Source organism: Xiphias gladius, chromosome 6 (genome assembly GCF_016859285.1).
Source record: "Xiphias gladius isolate SHS-SW01 ecotype Sanya breed wild chromosome 6, ASM1685928v1, whole genome shotgun sequence".
NCBI lineage: Eukaryota > Metazoa > Chordata > Actinopteri > Istiophoriformes > Xiphiidae > Xiphias > Xiphias gladius.
In genome coordinates, this window is record NC_053405.1 from 29,119,525 (window position 1) to 29,141,563 (window position 22,039).

At 40.6% G+C, this 22,039-nt stretch overlaps 1 protein-coding gene across 2 annotated transcripts in view; it reads left to right on the top strand.

Annotated features, from left to right (window-relative positions):
• nfic (nuclear factor I/C) overlaps nucleotides 1–18,026 on the top strand; it is a 65,782-nt gene extending 47,756 nt beyond the window's left edge. For both annotated transcript variants that reach the window (XM_040128822.1, XM_040128823.1), the window contains exons 5-13: nucleotides 4,542–4,616; nucleotides 5,435–5,509; nucleotides 6,734–6,878; nucleotides 8,680–8,801; nucleotides 12,014–12,127; nucleotides 12,217–12,374; nucleotides 13,537–13,720; nucleotides 15,187–15,275; nucleotides 17,889–18,026. In XM_040128822.1, coding sequence (XP_039984756.1) covers nucleotides 4,542–4,616; nucleotides 5,435–5,509; nucleotides 6,734–6,878; nucleotides 8,680–8,801; nucleotides 12,014–12,127; nucleotides 12,217–12,374; nucleotides 13,537–13,720; nucleotides 15,187–15,275; nucleotides 17,889–17,909 — 983 coding nt within the window. In that variant the 3' untranslated portion in view covers nucleotides 17,910–18,026. The remainder of the gene's footprint in view (nucleotides 1–4,541; nucleotides 4,617–5,434; nucleotides 5,510–6,733; nucleotides 6,879–8,679; nucleotides 8,802–12,013; nucleotides 12,128–12,216; nucleotides 12,375–13,536; nucleotides 13,721–15,186; nucleotides 15,276–17,888) is intronic.
• Nucleotides 18,027–22,039: the final 4,013 nt, after the last annotated feature.

Genomic DNA, 22,039 nt, shown 5'->3' on the forward strand with positions numbered 1-22,039 from the left:
GCTTAACAGAAGGTCAGAAAGTCACCTTTTGATGTGATTATTCATATAAATTTTGAAAGAATATGTAGAGAATAAAGTACATGCTTCTAAGAAGCTACATTTGTCATAGCAAGTGGTTCTAGAAGATTGTCAAAGGGCTGTGGATGTTTTTAAATCATATTCAGAGCTGTTGTTAGTGACACAGTAGTTATCTTTCTCATTTTTTCTTTCTCATTGGTCAGTTGAAGCCATTTGTATAAATATATGTAATGCAACTACGAGTTGAGTCCAAAAACAACTGAAAGAAAATTCCGTATTCACATCTGGTTTTTATATTGTGGCTTCAAGAGCAGTAAGAGGCTCATTCACTAACACAATGAAGCAGAAGTTTGATGGGACAGAACAGCACAGATGCAACAGCACCAGTGACTAGTGACACCAGTGGTACCAGGTCTCCACAACAGTAAATAAAATATAAACTGACTGCAGAATAAACACGATCAACAGCCAGCCAAGGGAGCAGAAGAGGTTTTGCAGCAGGATCTGTTGAGGGCGAGCTCTGACTCATAGTGGTATCACAGTGTCAGTACTGTGGTTTTAATATTGTTCTTGTAGAGACAGTTGTGACTCAGCAACACACTCTCAAAGAGTGCTCTAAAAGGATATGTTGCTGTTTCTTCAATGTCATACTCTTTCTAATAGCACTCCTGCCCTCAACTCGAAATGTGAAAACCTTCTGTAACCCTTGTTTCTTGTAGTACAGCATTGGTTCTCCTATAACTGATTATAATAACAGTTTTGCTGTAATTAGTAACAGTCAGCTTTTAAATAGAGTGAATCAACTTTTTGACATGAAAGTACACTGGAGACACTGTTGGATTGTGTATCTCTATAAACTGACTGAAGGCTTGCTCTCTACCACTCTTAAGGACTGGAAGTTATTTTTACCCACATGCTTAGTTAGTGGATCATGGTCCAGATCCCAAACACTTTTACTTTATAAAATCATCTTTGTCCATCTGACTGACCAGCCTGATTTCCTCCCTGATTTTATACAAGCAGAGCTACACAGTCACAAATTACTAGCTTCCCCCATGATCTCTTTCACAAGCCTTTGAAAATGTCCTACTTTTTTTTTTTTGGCCAAGGTTCATGATCATTTTGCTGATCAAATGGGGAAACAGCAGAGTAACCATGCGCAGCAATAACTCTGCGCAGCTGAAATTACTGAAGTCTAATGGGATACTGGTCAGAAGATGTGAGACCTTATTGAACCAAAGTCTTGTTGATTGGTTCTGTGTTTGAAAGATTATTCTTGCACATCCCTTGTGCTACGTATTCTGTATTTGTATTTATTAGGTATTTCAGTGGTGGAAACCAGTATACTCAGCGTTCGTCTCATGATAATCTGCATTTATTGTTGTGGCAGGATTAGCAAATCTTGGGTTTCCTGCTGTTCTAAACTTGGTTGGTAGTTAGACTACTTGATTTGCATACTGGTGACTAACTACTACAGGTTCTGACAATTGCTGACACACATTTCTTCATACTGAGTTCACTTTTTCAGGACTATTCACACAGTCAGCACAACAGCAGTCTGTGTGGACTAGACTGTGGTTCACTTTTCATTGATTTGGTACAAAATACATGAAATGACCACATCTTTCAGAATTCATCAACTGTTTTCTCTCTAAAAGACAACCGCCAACACAAATCTGGGTATTTACAGTCCATTTTGCACATGTTTACATACTTTTGTAAAAACTTATATTGAAAACCATAACACACCATTACTGAATGAAAGAATTGTGCCAGATGAGGAAAGGGGGCAGGTGAGGCTGAATTCCGAACACTTTGTAATTGTATGGGACAATGTGATGTTTCAACGTTCTCTCCCAGTCACAGACTGGTTTACAGCCCATTTTATTTTGGTGTCACTTTTCTTTCCACCTTAATCTCCACTCCTCAGTTCCACAGAGACATAGGGTGTGATGTGGATGAGAACTTGCGGCCAAATTTAGCAGACAGGGTATTGTATTCCTATATCTGTAACTACCCTATACAAGTATATATATATATATATATATTGAATATGTATGGGTTTGTATGGCATTACTTTAGTTTCACATTGGGCACTTGGAATTACTCTATACTAATGGGGGAAAAGCATATTGCGGCATTTCAGATTGATTTCTGTGACATATACTGTAAAGCAGCACAGCCCATGCAGTGAGGAAGTCCCCTTCTTTATGTTGTAATGTTATCTTGGTTTATGCCAAATAAATCAACAAGCAAAACAATACTTCAGAGACACAAAGTGATCCATATTCTAAAGCTCCCTATTGTTTGGGTTTTGTTTTTTTTTAGGTCTGTGTATTTCCGGCGACAAAGTTTTCTTGTTGGCAGATAAATACCAGTGTTCTGGTACATCATGAGATGTGTGAGGAAAAAGTGTGTTTTGGTTGCCTTGGTGCATTTTGGATGTGAGGAGAACTGTGTGAAGAGTTTTAAAAAAGTGAACTCAGCCTGGAGAAATGTGGGTGACGATTTGTAAAACACTGCAACACGCTAGTAATGTACTAGTGGAGACATACTTTAGACATATAGTAGACACTATAAAAGGAATAATACAAATGAAAGTTGTTATATTAACCGAGGCTCTATTTGATTCAAGTGTCCCAGTAAGAGGCCAGTGAGCCAACCTACTCATTACCTGGCACACCTTAATTAAAAGTAGCCATTATTAATGTGATTGGTTTCACCTGCCTTACAAGTCAAAATGTCAGCCATGAAGAAAATGGTCTATAATAGTAAAATTTATTACTATGCTCTGCCCTCTACTGGCATAACGTGTGTACAACAGCTAATTCAATGGCGAGAAGCTGGAGGATATGAAGACCAGACAATGTCAGATAAGATTCCCAAACACCAAAAATACCAGTGATTCATTCATCAGCTTTGTTCATATGGTTCCAACGCTGCCACTGTCTGCTGCTGCACTTCCTCTGTTGCCACTTAACCACAAGCTTTCAGTGTCAAGTGACTGCTGCTATTGACTGGCTAGCTGCTATCTGGCTGTACCATAGTGGGACTATATAAGGATTTGTGAGGGCACCAGATCGCAAGCAAACTGGGACACTCTGGTCCTTTTGTATACATCCAAGACCACAGCCCACCTAGACGCCCCGTCTTGACAATTCTGATTGATTCAAGAAATTATAATGTTTTATTTTATTCTAACTATTTATATTATTCATGTATTTATTTGGATAATTTTTTTAACCTATATCTCTCAGGATTTTTTGGTTCACTGAGATTAAAGGAAAATCCTGGTTTCCTACTTTCATAATGTTGTCCAACTGCGAACATGAAGATATCACTAAAACTTCGTCCAATAGGGCAAGAAACACAAGCTACCAGACATCAGACAGGTTGCTAAAGGCCCTACACACTCCTGCTCCACTTATACAGGTGTTTTCACTTGATGTTCCTGACTAGACCTCTTCTCTACATCATAATTTCCAGCATAGCTCCGCCCAGCTTCAGCCTGAGCACAGTTCTGATCAGCCTGAATAAGTGACTGTCCCGGTGTGCACAATTTATGTCTAGTCATAATTGCAAATAGATGTAATGGACAAAATAAGATAAATAATAAAGTCGTAATTAACTGAAACTGAAACCTTTAATCCTGAACCCTAATTGCTCTGTCTAACCTCTAAGAATGACACTACAGAATGCTCTAAAGTACCAATTTAAGAGTGAAAAAGTTTTTGGCTGAGTTTTAGCAATAAGACCCATTTGTCAGTGACTTCTTCCTACCTACAGCCAAGTGGAAAAGTCACAAACTCTCAAGTGATCACATGATTGATCATATGTCTGATTGGACAAGGAATGGCCAATCACAGAAATACTGTAGATTGACCCTACATCTCTCATACTGTACATTAAAAAAAAAAAAAAAATCCTTTTTGCAGTTTATTCTGCAAGAACATACATATGTTTAAAACTGTGAATTTTATTGAGTGCAGGACTTAGATCTCTGGGAATAATAATGACTTTAATAAATTAAAATACTTTAATAATAACATTAATCCAATGTATTTATTATGTATCGATATATAAATAGGGATGAAATAATTCCCTGAAATGTAAACTAAATTCTGCTGCAGGACGTACTGCTGTTGGTAGACAATGTATGTAAGTAGTATAAAAGACCTCAGCAGCTCTCTAAAATTTAAGAGCATTTTTAAGTCAGAAGCAATTTGGTGAATAGTTTTTATACTGTAGGTTTGTGAGTGGGAGTAAAAGTGAAGGATTTTTAATTTTAAATTTCACTTATGTCCAAAATGCTACTTAGAGCAGTCTGATAAATCCTGAAGGTGTTCTTCACCTTGGCTTGCCTGTCTTCAACTATCAGCAGATTTTTCTATTCTCTCTTTCATTATTTCTTCCTTTCTTTTGGTGACTGCTGATCTGATAACTGTGTCTTGTTAAAATTGTCCTGATTAATTGATGAAAAAAAAGTGTTTTAAAAAATCAAATCTCTCTCTCTCTCTCTCCAGAGGCAGAGCAGAGCAGCAGCCCAAGTCGTACAGGAGTGGGTTCCGATCAAGAGGACAGTCGAACCACGACCATGGGTACTGTAAAGGATCTTCCATTACAGAGGAACATTCATTCATTTTCCAGTCTATGTACAGTTGTTATAGAAGAAGATGCACTTTGTTACAAATTATTTTGTAATGTACGTGCACATGCATAATGTTTACATTCTTTGTCTGTGCATAAACAAATTTTCCTGTTCTTAATTTACTGTCTTTGAACTGTCTTTGTTCAAAGACAGTTTGATTCAAAGATTAGTTTGTTCAATAACATATAAAAGTACAATAATGACCTAATACATTAACAGGCCATCCACTCTGTTTGATGTAACAGATGATATGATCATGATATGCTCATTTTGTAACCAAAAATGAATTCCAACTCCTTAAGGATAATCAAAACATTTGGAAGAGAAGGAGGATTGTTATCAAGACAAGTAACAGGTCATCCACATGTATTGAATCATTGTCTGCCTGTCTGTTTCTTATCCTCTGCACTAGAGGCTCAAGTGATAAGACCAACAGTAATGCATGTTTCCTCTTAGGACCAATCCTGCTAGATTTTAAGGTTTTCAACATATGTATATATGTTTTTCCATAGCCATTATTGTGCGTAGTGTGCTAAATTCCTCTTTGAGACATTCTTGGCATGGTTATAATGTTACACAATGTAAAACCAACACACGCTGAAACATAGAAATAAGGAAAAAAGGTAGAACAAAACATACAGTGAAAGCAAGCCATCAAAAGCACACAGTTTTCTGATAGAAATTCCTCATAGCTTTATACAGGTGAAATACAGTCTATAAAAGCATCAGTCTCTATATAATTATATAACTGCTGTTGTGTTTCTACAGATGGTCCAGAGTTCCAGGAGAGTTTTGTGACATCAGGAGTTTTCAGTGTCACTGAGCTGGTCCAGGTCTCAAGAAGTAAGCCCTTGTACATCAGATGCGACATCCGACTAGAGTTTTGTACCAGGAGTTGAGTCCCACGTCTTAAACATTTAGGGGTCATAAAAAGCACACAGTGCACCCCCCAAAAAATTTAATGCAATTTAAAATTGTTTAAAAATGGTAACAGCTAGTATACTGAACCTATAGAAATAGTAAAGGCTGTGTCTTCACTGTGTTCTGAGCTGAGTGCTTTCATGTTGGCATCAGTTTTGGGTTGACCACAGCAGCATCTTTACATCTGAATGTGATCATCTCAGCTATCATCCATTGTCTTTCTGCTGCTCTGAAGTGACAAACTGATAATGACAATTTGATTCGCTACACACTTTTACAAAATGGCAAAAAAGAAAAAAAAATAACAAGAATGGGTCAAAACCTAGTCTATGGCTGGACCGTCCTTTATCTGTTTGCCTCTCTTCTCCTCTCTGTGCTCAGATATACATTATTTTAATCCATCTGAATTCCCAATAAAACTGTTCTCATTTACATGTTTTTCTGTTTCTGTTGTCAGACAAAGGAACAAGTATGAAATAGTGACTGAAAGATGACATGTTAACCAGCAGTCACTTCCAAGCCATTTCCAAGCTGCTGCTCTGCTGCTAAAATCCTGATTTTATAACCACGACGTCATCTGACAAAATCACCAAACACATAAGTTAAAGACAACAACTGTGCTATGATTTCAGCTGCATTTACCTGTAAAATGATCAGTCAGAGAGAAAGTTACAAGCTCATTCAGGTCTGTGTCAGCTGCCCTGAGTTCAATTGAATGAGACGCAGAGAGAGGTGTGTCTGTGGAGGGAAAGCATGACCTCCGTTCGGGGGGCAACACTGGTGACTCTCCAGAAAGTCGCTATAGTTGTCGCTAGGTTAATAGGGAATAAAACTCACTAAAAGGGTCTCAAAAGTCTGTAAATGTAGCGACAAAGGCAGTAATGGTCAACCAGTGGTGTAATTTTATCACTCAGTCAGTCACGGACATTCAGTTTGAAAGGGCTGACCCCACTGTTGTGGTCCAGCCAAAAAACACAGCAGATTTCGTCATGTCAGCCTAGGTAGTTAGGACATCTGACTGGCAGTATGTGTGTGGCATTTTGCATTAAATTGGCCAAAAAATAGAAACACAAGTTTCGAGAGGCTTATATTCAGTTTTCAGTATGTAGGTCATGACCACGGTGTGTGTTCTTCCTGTGTGTGTAGCTCCAGTCATCACAGGAGTAGGACCTAGTTTCTCTGTGGGGGAGCTCCAGGGCCACCTGGCTTATGACCTCAACCAGTCTGTCAACCAGTCTGTCAACCAGCCGGTTAGCCTCAGACGATCGTTGGCCAGCACCTCATCCAGCGGGTAATCACACACAAATGCGTGCGCGCGCACACGCACACACACGTACAAACACACAAACACACACACACGCACACTCGCACACACACATACACTGGCATTTTTTTCCCCACGCATGCTGGAGGGGTAGTTAATGAGACAGAGTCCCCAGTTACAAGATCTAGAGAGACACTGAAACCCTAATTTTATGTGGTTACTTGCCACATTAAAAAATACAGATAAACTCTCTGCCACACTCAGTTAGTGTACTGCTAGATGCAGAAAATGACAGGTTACACAGGGTAGAAATTCACCCTTTACAATTATCACCATAACCTTAGCCAAGGGGTTTTAGTAGCCTAACATTAAAGAGCCATTTCATCCAAATTAGGAATAAAACCTATCCTCTCACTTATTGTGGTGGTAAGTTGCCATTCAGAGGTTTTGAGAGTTCTACCCCCACCCCAAAACAATGAAGGTGAATACACTGCCATTCTGAATCATCCACTGACCTTACTGTCAACAGTTTTTTACTTCCAAATGAAGAAATAGCCTTACTTTCATCAAGTAATTTCTCAAATAATGACTTCACTCCAATGAGGACCCATGATTTCTTAAATGTTATTAACTCATGGTGATGTGTTGGCCACTAAAATACCCAACACATCACCATGGTTGAAGCTATAGCTGGGGCTGTGACTCTGGCTGTGGTTGCAGATATGGAAATTGCTAAAGCTGAGTCTGTTGATTGTGGCTCTGGCTGTTATCGTGGCTGTCTGGCTGCATTTTATAGCACATCTGTTACCGATCAGTGCACCCCAGGAGTTCAGGCATAACTTTACCATAAGGCTCAGCCAACACAACAATGTCATCTCACTGTACCCGCACAATCCTGGCATGTTGTTTGTGCTACACAGATGGAGTAATGTGTCACAACTTGGTAATCATATCACAGCTATAACCATAGCTACAACCATAGTCATAGTAATGCCAATAGCTGTGCCATGGGTTTGGTTACCTACTGCCACAAAGATAGCTACAGTCTGTCCCATTAACAGCCACAACAACAGCCAGTAATAACACAGTGCAGAGAACTAACTAGCCTTAACTAGTGCACACCCACAGCCCATGGCTGCAGCTACTGATAATATGGTTCAGAAGGAATGTATAAAGTGTTGTCATTCAAAGCAGAAGCAGCTCAGAAAACAATTCATTCAGTAATCACGTTGCTGCTGCTGGCAATTTGTTCAAAGGAACACTTCACAGATTTGACACATAAGGTTCAGTTAACTGGTCATGGTTACTGCAGTTCTACTCAAACTGACACTGTGAAGTTTGAAAGATGTGGCCACTGACCAGGCATGGAGTGTCTAATGAACAGATGGACACATTATGGGATCCTCATATCCACATCCAGTTTATTTTTGGAACCCCGACGCTATATCAGGTATTAAGGGTTGGGATGTTTAGCCTCTGCTGCTTCAGTTTTGACCGTTCTTGTTCAAAATCTGTCTTTTGTAAGTCCCCCAACTTTATGGAAGTGTAACACTAAAATGCTGGAGTGATCCTTTAATATCAAATGCATTAGGTTAAACAGTTCTGGAGATTTATTTATGCACAGTGATCTCTGGAACTGAATCTGTATTTAACCAAAGGCCTTACTTCACTCTTTACCATCCAACCTTTTTCTTGTACTTATACTAGTTGCTGAAGCACTTTTATCCATTGACCCCAAAAAACTTCTTAAGAACACACTTTGTAAAATACTTTAAAAAGAACTTAATTTTCTGAGTGTCTGTATGTGTGTATTTTCACGTGTCTGCAGGAGTAAGCGTCATAAGTCTGGCTCTATGGAGGAGGAGGCTGACAGTCCAGGAGGGGAGTATTACCACTCACCTTCCTCTCCTGCCAGCAGCTCCAGGAACTGGACTGATGACATGGAAGGAGGTAACAGAATAAGAATAAGAACAAGACTAAGACTGGTAGTGTTCAGACTCTTGTGTTTCTCCTAGGAGACACACAGCATTTATCACTAAAGCATGAGCATAGCTGAATAAGTTACTTAAATACTGAAATCATTATCTGCCAGCTTTGTTTTAGTGCCCTACCCATGGTGTGCTAAGAACAAAAGATAAAGAACAGAGTTCAACTTTTGGTCCTTATAGATCCATATCAAGGACCATACCTGTGTCTGTTATAACTGGATCCTTCTGCCATTGTATCACTAGCACTTAACGTGACTTGGAAGAAGAAATACTACAACACTTTGCTAATGCAGACACAAACACATGTGCAGTGATAATATGAACTCACACATTCTGAAAGGCACTCATGGGAGATATTTCTGTGTAACATGATCTAACACTTACTAAACACTATAACAGAGGTAAGTAAAATATCTCACTTTACAGACACAATTTGCACTTCAGTCGCAATACACTAACGAATACCTTTGAGCCCAGACCACTCCCAGACAGGGTGCTGCAGTCGTGGGTAACTGAAGTTAACCCTCTCTCTCTCAGATATAATCCCTCTGACAGCTCATGCCAATCAGTCATCACTGACTAAATACACAGATCTGTCTCCCAAACTTCCCAGCAATATCCAACAGTGGCATCTCAAAATACAGACAAAAACTCAAATCCACCAACATAAATATAAATCTGTCAAGTGCTGCTTCACTGAAATGCTGAGGCGTTATTTCAAATAACCAAATGAAGTCATACAATATTTAATGGATTAAGTGCATACATAAAGTTGTGTGCGCAGCTATCTTTTATCTAATAATGAAAATTCTGCTTTAATTAACAGGAACAAGGAGCAATAACTTGTTCCAAAATATGAGCTGAGGTCTGCAATCGTAAAACTGAAACCTCACAAATTCAATTCAAACTACAAAAAATACACAAAAAACAGAGTCATCCTCCACCACTGACGAATGATGATGATCGAGGTTAGGGCAGGAGAAGGGGATGTTGTCAGCAGTCATATGGGTGTTGAGTAATCATTTATATAGTGAGAGCTCAGCTGCATATATACACTAGCACACAAAGTGAAAAGAAAGAGCAACAACAATGGAGGCTGACCACAAAAGAATTAAGCTGATGTTGGGCACCAGCGTACACAGCAAAATATTAAAGGTACTAACTTAAGGTTATTCTGGGTTTCAAGGCACTTTTTAACATTCTTGAGTTCTCCCGGCTATTTTTTAAACTGACCACCATTCAGGATTACAAACCCACCAACACCACGCGACCAACTACCGACACCTCCTTCCTAGATGAGCTTAAAAGCTTTTATGCACGCATTGACAGGGACAACCAGGACGCAGCCATCAAGGCTGTGCGCCCTGCAGACCACCAGGCCCTGACACTCATGTATGTAAGGCTGCTGGCCCTGATGGCACCCCCTGGACGCATGCTCAGGGCCTGTGCTGGACAGGCTGACTGAGGTCTTGACTGACATCGTCAACCTGTCACTGGCCCAAGCAAGTGTCCCCATGTGCTTTAAAACTGCCTCCATCATGCCAGTGCCTAAACACCCAACTGAAGTGAGCCTTAACGACGTTGACCCTGTTGCACTCATGCCCACCACCATGAAGTGATTTGAAAGGTTGGTCCTTGCTGATCTCAAAACCTGCCTACCCTCACTGGACCCCCTCCAATTCGCCTACTCTCAGAACAGGAGTACGGAGGGCGCCAATCTCCATAGCGCTACACTCTGCCCTCTCCCACTAAGACAACAGTAATACCTATGTGAGAATGTTGTTCAAAGACTTCAGTTCAGCATTCAACACCATCCACCACTATACTCAGTGACCTGGGCATTAACACCTCCTTCTGCAACTGGATACTGAACTTTTTAACCAACAGACCCCAGTCTGTTAGTTTAAACAACCGCACCTCCTCAACCCTCACACAACAGTTTGCCTCATCAGCGTCAACAATGAGCTGGCCTACATGGAAGAGGTCCAGCAGCTGGTTGCATGGTGCGCCGATAACAACCTGGCCCCCAGCACCAAGAAGACCAAAGAGATCATTGTGGACTTCAGAAATGCCAAAGGTGACACATACGCACACACCTATCTGTCTTTCATCTGTCTCCAGCTTCAAGTTTCTGGACCTCTCTTTGACCCTCACCACTTCAGCCCTGGTCAAGAAAGCTCACCAGCATCTCTTTTTCTTGAGGTGATTCAAGAAGGTTCATCTGTCTCCTTAGATTCTGGTGAACGTCTACTGCCACAACATCGAGAGCATTCTTACCAACTGCATCTCAGTTTGGTACAGCAACTGCTCTGTCCCACACCGAAAAGCACTCCGTCGGGTGGTGAAAACTGCCAAATGCATCACCGGGTCTCCACTCCCCACCACTGAGGCTGTCCAGCACAAGCAGGATCTGCAGAGGGCGCTCAGCATCGTCAGGGACACCTCTCACCCCAGTCCACCCGAGTCTTTGACTTACATACAAGACTCTCTGTGGCAGGACCAGCAGGCTCAGGAACAGCTTTTTCCCTTTAGTGTTCACCTTGCTAAACTCTGCACAACGGTGATAACCACTATCAATTTAAGTCTAGCTTGCAATCCACAATGCTCAGAGCATGGCACACAGGCTGTCAGGAGTTCTGGGAGTTTTCCAACTGGGCTACTTTACAAATTGGGCCAACACAATGCAGTGCAATTCACACCTGACTGTATAGTGTGTAGCTGTGTGGTTTTGTGGACCCAGTGGTGGAGTGGGTAAGGCTTCCCACTTTTATGTAGGATGTTTGGAGTTTGATTGTTAGCTTATTAAGTACTCTCTTGTTATGTGGCTTAGTACTATTTCAAAATAATGCAATCTATTTCCTCCAATAATATGCATTTTTTGAAACATGTTTTATTATTTATATTAATATTCTTTAAATATTGAAGATGGGCATTGGCCTGAGTCCAGATTAATTTAAAATTCCGTTCATCCAGGCATCTAGTTTCACGGTGGTGAACTGGCATAGAAGGCCATTAATGCAGTGGCTGCAAAACAATATCTACAGCTACAGTTTAGTTGCTCTTTAAACCAACAAGTTAACAAATGACAGAGTTCCGGCACATTTGGTGCTTGCACTAATAAATATGTCTGCATGTGTGTGTGTGTGTGTGTGTTTGTTTTTGTGTGTGTTTTAGGTCTGTCTCCTCCAGTGAAGAAGGCAGAGCTGGACAGTCCCTCTCCACAGGAAGACTCACCAAGATTGGGCTCCTTCACTCAGCACCACCGGCCAGTCATAGCGGTTCACAGTGGTCAGTAGAACAGATGTGCGTGCGCGCATACACGCACAAACATGTACTGTAATTTATTGTTTCTTCTCTCCCTCTCTGTCTCTATCCAGGTCTGTCTCGGAGTACCCATCCCTCCTCATCTCTTCATTTCCCATCCTCCTCCTACTTTCCCCATGGAGCAATCCGCTATCCTCCTCACCTGGCCCAGGACCCCCTAAAAGATCTGGTCTCACTGGCCTGCGACCCTGCCAATCAAACCCCCAGCTCAGTGAGTACAAACAGTTAAAAGGTCAGCTATAAGAAGAGTACATCACAGAAATACTACAAATACTGTTCCCCTTTTCCACTACTACTTTAGCTGGCTAACAGCTAGCGTTTTACTGCACAAATAATTTAAGTCTTTGGAGATAGATAATTAAACACAAGAGAGTTTTTCACCTCTATTCCAGTTATTTATTTCTTGCTCTGTAAAATGAAGAAAAATAAATACCAGCCAGTTGCATTGCCATAGTGCCAATGTGTACCATCTACAGACAAAGAAAGTAAAAGCTGCTACAGTTTTGACAGAAGCTAAACCAACACAATAAAAAAAATGAACCATGTTGGTTTACTAAAATCTGTGTTCAAATTTTATTCATAAACTTATATTGAACTCATATTGAAAACAGTTTGTTTATTGGTAGGTCAGTTGGCTCTGAATAGATACTACCTGGAAATTCTCTACAAATTTCTACAGACTTGACAAAGCTCACATCAGTGACCTTTTAAAGTGAAAGAAATGAAACATTCACTTGCAAAATCTTAAAAAGCTGAAATTTCCTGTTTTACAACTAGAAGAACAGTTTAAGTATTCACTATCTGGAGAGAGGTGAGTCTAGAGGTTAGCGTGGCACAATCATTTGCATTGACTCTTGAGGCAACATAGAAATGTCTACACCTGCAGGTTTCCACTGCTGCTCCTATCTCTTTACTTTCCTTTAGATGGTGCAGGTTGGCATTTATAGAACTAGTCTGATGAAGATGTAACAGCTCCCCCTTGTGGAGAATCTGAAGCCTGCTAAAAGTGAACGAGTGAGTTTGTTACAAGTCAGTTCCACGAGGCTCCATACAATTAGTATAAGCAACCACTTAGTGTCAATGTCAGTAGCACCTAGTTTTTTCTCACACATTGGACATGCACATTGCGGTGCATGCACTGTACGTGCCACTCCCTGTGAGCTCACATCCACACATAATCATAGACTAAGTTTCAGTGATTCAGTGAAAATTGCTTTTAAAAGGCTTTTAGCTTGAGAGAGCGAATACATTTAGAAGATATTTGGGATATATACTTTAGGACTACACTGACCACCTGCATAGTTACAAGTATAGCAGTATTGCAGCACATGTTAAATATGAGTAAATCTGGTTGTCTGTCTTTTTTTTTCCAGCTGAATGGCAGCAACCAGATTAAAGTGCCCAGTCACTATATCTCCTCTCAGATGTTAGCACCTCCTGGACCAGCACCCTCCCTGGCTCCTCCCCCATCCTCCCTCCCTAGGCCGACCCTTCCTACGGAATCAAAGGCCACTACCACCTCCTCCGATGGGGGAGCAAACTCCCCCACATCACCCAGTAAGTGTTCAAAACGCTAACAAACTTCCAATGACAGTACCGATGTGTGGCATGACACATGATGTATACATATATATACAGTACATAACCTTCTGATAGGTGTTAGAATATAATATTTTATCATTTATAGTCCTACATTTATTATATATTTATATATATATATATGATATTCAAGAACAGAAAATATTGAGATGGAAGTGCAGAAGTTAGATATCACTGAAGGTTTACTAGCGTAAATACTCCTTGGCGGAACTCCAGACTGACATTACGCATATTATAAAACTGCTGGCATAGTTCATGCAATTTTTATATAACTATAAAGTTGGGTATTGATCAACAAATCCCATGAAAAGACCCAACATAACAATGAACGGATCCTGCTAGCATGTATGATCTGTGTATGCACAGCTTGATTAAGTGTCCATGTAAACTGCAGTTGTAGAGTGCTTTCAAAATTGAATATGCCCTGTCATTATCACAGCCACCAATGGTTTTATTTACATCTAATTAATATTAAGGGCCAGATTTACTAAGAGAATGGAGTAGTGCCATGCTGTTGTAAGTCGAGTGTATTTTGCACGTGATTCACTGAGGCAGCATTACACAGTCAGCCTTTCGGCCAGAGCCTCAGAGCCACTTCACTCTGCAAGGGAAGTAGAGGTTAGTTGGCACAGTGGTGGGATTTCTGCAAGTTCAACAAGTTTGGGAAATACAAAAATGACATTGTGACCACAGTTAAACTGTATTACTAATAAAATTGTAATATTACAACCTTTAGGACCACTTACATTGCTAATGGATAACATGTCGAACAAACATAATGGGAAATTTAAAAAGAGATGGAATAAGATGTATCCTATACCTGTAACTAAATGACTGAAATGCTGCATAGGTTTCACTCACATTAAATATCCCTAACAACCTAGTGGTCGTCACAAACCACTAAGAACTTATCGTCATGCTTTTAGTTTGACAAAGATCAGGGTAGAGTGGCAGGTCCAGCAGCTCAGAGGAGAGCAGAGGTTAGAGGTGGAGAGGGTGCAGTGATGTTAACACATAGGTACATTGCTCACTGTAACGTCTGATCAAAAGAAAGAACGGTGCAGTTGCTGCCTGTAGAGACTTCACAGTTCAAGTTTAGTGTCAATTTCAAATTCAAGTTTAATGACACAAACCCATACATACTCCCCCTGTTCTTTTGCTGTTACAAAATAATATGTCAGTTTTATCCACTGAGTGAAAAGATGAACACGAGTCAACTTACCGAAGTCAACTTATTTCCTGCCAGAGTTCGGTCAGAGTTGTGGCAGACAGGATGAATCAGTGACTCAGTGAGGGGAATTTGATGTAGCTCCTGTGTGAGATGGAAAGATTTTGTTAAAAGTGCTGCCTCATGATACTTTACAAGTGACATGGAATTTTGAGAGATATTATGAGACTTATGTTGTTAACACAATCACCCTCAGCATACTCGGCCCCTGGGACCCCCCCCGCCAATCGCTCCTCCTTTGTTGGAGTCACCCCTCGAGACCCAGGTGGACTCTACCAAGCCCAGGTTCGTATGGTTTATTTGAAATTGTCAAATTCAGTTTGAATGGGATTCAGTTGAGCCCACAAATCCCAGATTATTGAAGGGTTAAGAAAACAAATCAGTTCCCACTTACTCAGAGTGGTATATCTGACTTCAACCGCTATCGAAACACAAGAAAAGTGAATAACATTTGGTTTGTGGTGCTCAAAGCCTGGATTATTATACAATATTTTAACATAGCAAAAGTCAGTTAAAGACAACAGTTGCATCTCAACTTTGGTCTCTCCCTTTGTGCTGAACCAGGATGCCTCAATATGATTTCATGTATCCACTCTAGACTTTGTAAAGCTGCTCTTTCCTCCATGGTTTGTTTTCTTCAAAGGGTTATGTTTCTGAACTCATCCATTGGAGAGTATGCTGTCTGTTCTACTGACTCTCTCTAAGGTCTAAATACTCCAACAAGGATCGAATTTTTGCAAAATCTGATAAATCAAATTTAAAATCTATCTGACACTAAAATGCTAGTTGGCAGACAGTGAGTATTGACAGAGACATCATCACTGATTGGCAGCTGTAGTCTAAAAATAGAATTGTCTCAGTGGCCTGAACTGTGAAAACATTGGATCAGTCAGGCAGCTGTAAGAAAGGTAAGTGCATTAGTGAGTAGGACGTTGCAGACATGTGGGTGTAGTGTAGTAGATGCGTGGTGAAGGTGGACGGTAGAAACACATATACAGTATACAGTATGTATTGATATAGAGTAGAGCTGGGCCTTCTGTGTTAACTTTGGATTGTGTTTGGATTGTGCTGCTGAATTGCAGTTCCACTGCTCCAGAAACAGCTCAGCTAATACTACTGAGCCAGGATTCCTCTCTCTCCCTCTCTCTCTGTCACTCTCTCTCTCTCTCTCTCTCTCTCTCTCTCCTCTCACTCTCTCTCTCTCTGTCTGAGTTTGTCACAACTAAATGCATAGTGAGAGTTAATAAGTTCTCAGTAGGTTGTAATGTGATTGAAATCCAGCCAGGGTTTCACATCATTTATGTTGGCTTTGATTAGTGAAATGTGTCAATGTTAATGGAGGATGGATGTTACAACTCACAAGTTGCATGTTGCAAACAGGGCCCTGAAGTAAAATACTACAGAGCAGCTTCACCATGTTCAATCCAAAAGAAACAAACTGAAAAAAAAAAAAGGAAAAAAAAAAGGGGGAAGTTTGTTTGTGCTGAATGCCAAAAGAGTATCAATGCTTGCAGGTTCATTGCATGTCACACTCAATCTGTGTCAGGTGAATGGTAGCTCAGTGATGTAAATAGTATGCAAGCACAGACATGTAATAAACTCACATCATTCATGTGCACACATCACACTGGCATTTTGTATTTCTTCAGCAATTGGGGCTTAGAATGCTTTAGGGAATTATATTCACAAGTAGCATCTACAGTTACTGTGTACTACAAACTGTTGCGGTTGGCCAGTGTAATTCATGCCGTTTCCGGACTGGTTGGTCTTTAGTTGTTGATCGTAGCAGAATGCCACCACAGCTAAAAATCAGCGGTCAGTGGATGTGTCTGAGAGTGAGATGTAGGGGCAGCATTTTTGACTGATGACCAGAGAGTTTACCAGCTTTCTCTTGAGGTTGTCAGCTTTCATCTGGGATGGCCCACAGTGTACAATTGGCCCTAAAATGTGAGGAATGTGCAGCTCAAATGAGAGTATGTCAGGAAAGGACACAGTTCTTGTACAGAGGCAAATGACTCAACTTCATTTTGTGATTTGATTGATTGCCTTGACGTGATTTGATTGGTGCCCACGTGGATTTTTAAAGTTTGGACTGAGGGATGAACATTATGAGCACAAGAATTAGTTCTAAAACGTCTACATTGCGCTGTGACACCGAGGAGCTTGACAAACCTGATGGCAAAATCACCAGCAATCGAGGTCATGATAGAGGTCACCGTAAATAGCTAGCGGTGGTTGAGGCTGCAGGCCTGCGGCTGATGAGCTGAGCGAACACGGCTGAACTGGGTGCTTTGACACCTGGGTGGATGCCAGAGGAGTAAGAGGCAAAGTTAACTCAAGGCACCGCAGCACAAAAGCACAGTGGACTCTTTTAACTCCAGGGATGAAAAACAGCCTCTCACTTTATTATTGCTACCGACTGAAGGGAAATCAGCAAAGTTGTATGTTCTTTTAAAATGTTTAAAAAAGTGAGGAAGCGATGCTCATAAATAAACCAATCAACTAAACAGAACCTTTATTTGTATTACAGTTTGAATTGTTTACATATATAAATACCTGAAGAAAAGATACTATTTCTTTGTAATTATTTAATCTTATTTTAAAATGTGCAAAAATGCATTTGTTAAATGGTTTTCTACATGTATATTTGCTTTGGTGGCATTTTCAAAACTGTATAATGTTCTGATATAGGGTCAAAGCTTTTATTAATAACCTAATTTACAGTGTGTATCTAAAGCTGTTTAGACATGCGTTAATTACCAAGAATGAACGATGAATGATCCAAAATCATCAAAAACCTGTTGCAGGTGTATGTGAGAGAAATGCAGGCTGGGGTCATACATTTATAATCTGACTCATCTGAAAATAATTTTAATTGTGTGTTTGTCTCTGTTCCAGTCTTGGTATCTGGGCAACTGAGTGACTCTGGAGGAAGGTTGATTGTCATGGCAGTACTGTCCTGGAGGAAAGGAAACAATGTTGTCAAGACATTGCCAGAGGAAAATATATATTCAGCTTTGTAGAAGCATAATGTGTGGTCATACATATATATAAATACACAGTGAAATATATTTACATATGTGTATGCACCCAGAAGAGACAGCCTGGATGGAAGAAGTATACTGCTCTCACTCAGCCATTTTGCAGCCCCAGAATGTACTATGCTACATGACACTAAATGGTTCTCACAAATGGCCACTGATGTGAGTTGTGATTTTCAAGTGAAAGCAATGGATTGATGCAGATGTCGGGTTGGTCCAGATGAACTGCAGACCAGAACCAGGCCTCAACGCACCAGATCCTGAGAAGCCTATAACCTAACTGTGTCCCCAGGATGAGGCCTGTTTCCCTGGGATGGATGTCAGCCTTTACCCCTGCACCCTGCTTCTCTACACTAAGTCCGGTATAAGGCCTCTTCCGTGGGACAGACATAGACCTCATCCCCCCTCAACACCCAGAATGCCCCCTCCGCTGCAGGTGCTGCTTATAATATATGCAAATAAGCCTCCCTTATTTTCTGAACCAACCAGAAAGAGAGATCCTGTTGTTAATATGTAAAGTTTCTTTGCACTTTTTGATATGTTATCGATACGTCTGAAGAAAATTAAGAGTTGAAACAACGCAGGTTTTTTCTCTCTTCCCACCAAAAGACAGAGGCTTCGTCTTTTTTATTGACAATCATCAGCCTAAAACCATTAAGTTGCTTTGCAAGGCTCATGTTTCTAAGACTGATTGTTCTTTTTTTTAAATCAGAAAACAATGAGAAATAGTGGAATATAAGAGCTATATTCATGCCTCCTCGAACACAACACACAATGCTACAGTTGGACACCAGTATAGAGTAACCAGTAACACTGGGCCTTTTAAGTATCTCTTTAGCAGAGGGCATCTTTTTACATGAATATCCTGCTGCTTCCTTCCCTTGCTGATCATTTTGTCATGACAGTGCTTATCCAAACGGCCAAAGGCACAATGTTCGGAGAAGAAATGCACCGGCCAGACGGAAACAGCTCAGTAGAACTGAGAAAAGACAGAGACACACTAAAACCGGGATCAAGTGGCAGCACAGCCAGCTGTAAACTGGCTGCTGAACTCAATGTGTTTCAAAGTGTAGCATGTGGTCTGTGTGTGTGTGTGTGTGCTTGTGCTTGTGTTTGTGTGTGTGTGTGTGTGTGTGTGTGTGTGCGTGAGCGTGTGTTTCTATGGCTGTGTGGACAAATTTTGGTTTGAAACCATTGTTGTGAGGACATTTCGTCCGGTCCTCACACCTTCCAAGGGCTGTTTGAGGGTTCAGACCTGGTTTTAGGGTTCAGGTTAGAGTCAGGTTAGGGTCAGGGTTGGGGTTGGGCATTTAGTTGTGATGGTTGAGGTTAGGGTAAGGGTCTAGGGAAGGCTTTGTCACAATGAGTGTCCTCACAAATAATGTAAGACAAGAGAGAGAGTGTGTGTGTGTGTGTGTGTGTGTGTGTGTGTGTGTGTGTGTGTGTGTGTGTGTGTGTGTGTGTGTGTGTGTGTGTGTGTGTGTGTGTGTGTGTGTGTGTGTGTGTGTGTGTGTGTGTGTTAGTATGTGAATATGGTCCCTGCTTTTCCACACTCATCCCTGCTCTGTTTTGAGGAGATTTTGTTTGTGTCTCAGAGAACACAGTGACGGGTTTTGTACTTGTATGTAGGTAGGTTAGAAAGACATATAGCAGCCATTGCACTATGATTATGTTAAAATTTCTTTTTGAGAAAAGTGGGATGATGTGGCATGTTATCAAGCTGGAAGGCTGTAGTGTGTTTTTCTTGAAGTCATCGATGCTTATGACAGCAGGTCATGTGCATACTGACTTGAACTGAGCACAGAATCCAGGCTCTAGAATGATTGGTGGTCTAGAAGGTGTCCTTGACAAGTTATGCACTGGCTCAGCCCCAACCCAACCTGAACAATCTGTTGCGGAACCGTAGCAGTAGGGTTTGGGTTGGAGTTCAGGCTGGGATGAGCTGGAGACAGATGAACAGAAAGACAGGTTAGCCATAGTGCTGGGTTTGGTTCAGGTCAAACCTCGATGGTTTACCAATGGCAACAAGCAAATCAAGTATTTAAAACCAGAGTTTATAGGTCATGAGCTTGATTTTCTGCACCCAATCTTGACACAATATTTGCATTATGACAGTGCTTTAGAGAGGCAAAGCAATATTCTCTTATGGCTGGCTTTTCACAGCTTCATTTAGTCATTAATCTTTTGAAAGACATTTAATATCTTAAAACCTTACCTGAATTTTAATTTTAATTATAATCCTCTTAAATATTTGACAAATTTAGCGTTTAATAGAATCCAAACATTAATCTCTGTCTGCGATATTTGTGACATCTCAAAACCACTAGTTCATAGAAATAAGAAAGAGCATGATGTCAATTCAAGGGATAGGAACAGAATAAAATCCAGAATTGAATTTGAAAATATATCACAATGGAAACTCCAAACACAATAGCGGTAGAACACATGCACCCTGGCCTTTTGATATTTTGTAAACCATCTCTTTGGAGATTAAACACTGAATATATATTTTAGGGGCAAATATTTTATAATTGGTGCCATATTTTATTTCTGAGGCTTTGCGATGATAAAGCAGTCTATTTAAGTTTGTTAAATACATCTGGGGTGTATTTAGTGAAAGGACTGGTGTTTCTGTGTTGAGGTGTGATCAGATTGAATGCCAAGCGAATTTTTGCCTCACGTTATTCACATGAATTTGACCGCTGGAGTGTTTCTACAGTCTGCAGACATTACTCCTTGATTTGGTGACTCGTGTTCCCTAAGGACACAGTAGGAGAAAAGTCAAAACATTGTTGTTTTGCTTGTTAGTCAGCAGTGGTTTGTATCTTGAAAGTTATCTTTGTGACCTGACATCAAAGCTGTTTCTATCAATATGCTCTTTTATTTGAATAGAATATTTATGACCACCACCTTGCCCTGAGCAGTGAACATCCAGTGAGGAGGGGAGTAGGGCAGAGTGGCGAGCTCAGTGGAAACATTGGTTTCATACATTGGTTTTTTTGCTCCGGGAAAAACATTTTATCATTCCAGGCGGAAAGCAGACATCTGTGTGATCACAAAAATACCTTTGAAGATGCAACCAGCTGCAGGAAAAGATAACATTTTGACTTTTCCCCTAAGGTTCACAGAGTAACATTCAGAGTCTGTGGTGAAGTTACAAAGAGAATGCTACCCAAACAGCCAGTGTACAGACTGTACAGACCCTCACTAGCTTGCAACGCACACACCATTTCCATTTGTAAAGAGCTCAGACCATTTTGATATTTTCCTCTAGTTTTTCCCATTTTTTCCTGTTGTTTCTTTGTGTTTATAAATTTTAGTGTCAAGCATTTCTTTTTGCTGAAAGGGACGTTTTTTCGGTTCACCCAGAGGTGTCTGCGCGTTGCGCCGCCTAGGAATTACGTCGTTTTGGCCCACACTGTATGCAGTCAGACTGCATCTAAAATTCGCTTTGCGTTCAGTCTGAACACAGGTGTCTGTCTTTTTCTTTTCCTTTCCATGGGTTTGGGGTTAACGTTGACAACAGTCTGTGCCTACTGGGGGTTCAGATTTTCTACCGAAGGTGCTGACATGAGCTGGGTTTTGGTAGGGCAAGGTTTAAGGTTAAAGTTGGCTTAAAGCTGATGTATACTGCATGGTGCTGCCCTGGTCGCTGTGCTGACCTGAAGAATGCATGGCTCAAACTAATGATACCTCTCCCTCTCAATCCTGCTCTTCCTACTACTCCTCCCCTTCTCCCCTCTGGACTCTGTACTACATCAGAGGACAATAGATGGAAGGGTTATCTATTTCTTTGAATTTTAATAATTGCCCTGTTGGTAAACTTCTATTTTGCACGATATATCATGAAACACATTATGTGCCTTGCCTTTAGTTAAAGAACAATAATACATAATGGAAAAGTGATCATACTTTTCATGGTACAGCTGGTAGCACTTAAAAAAAAAAAAAAAAAAAAAAAAAAAAAAGCTGCATGTGTGATTGCTTGACATTAACCAGTTTAGCAGG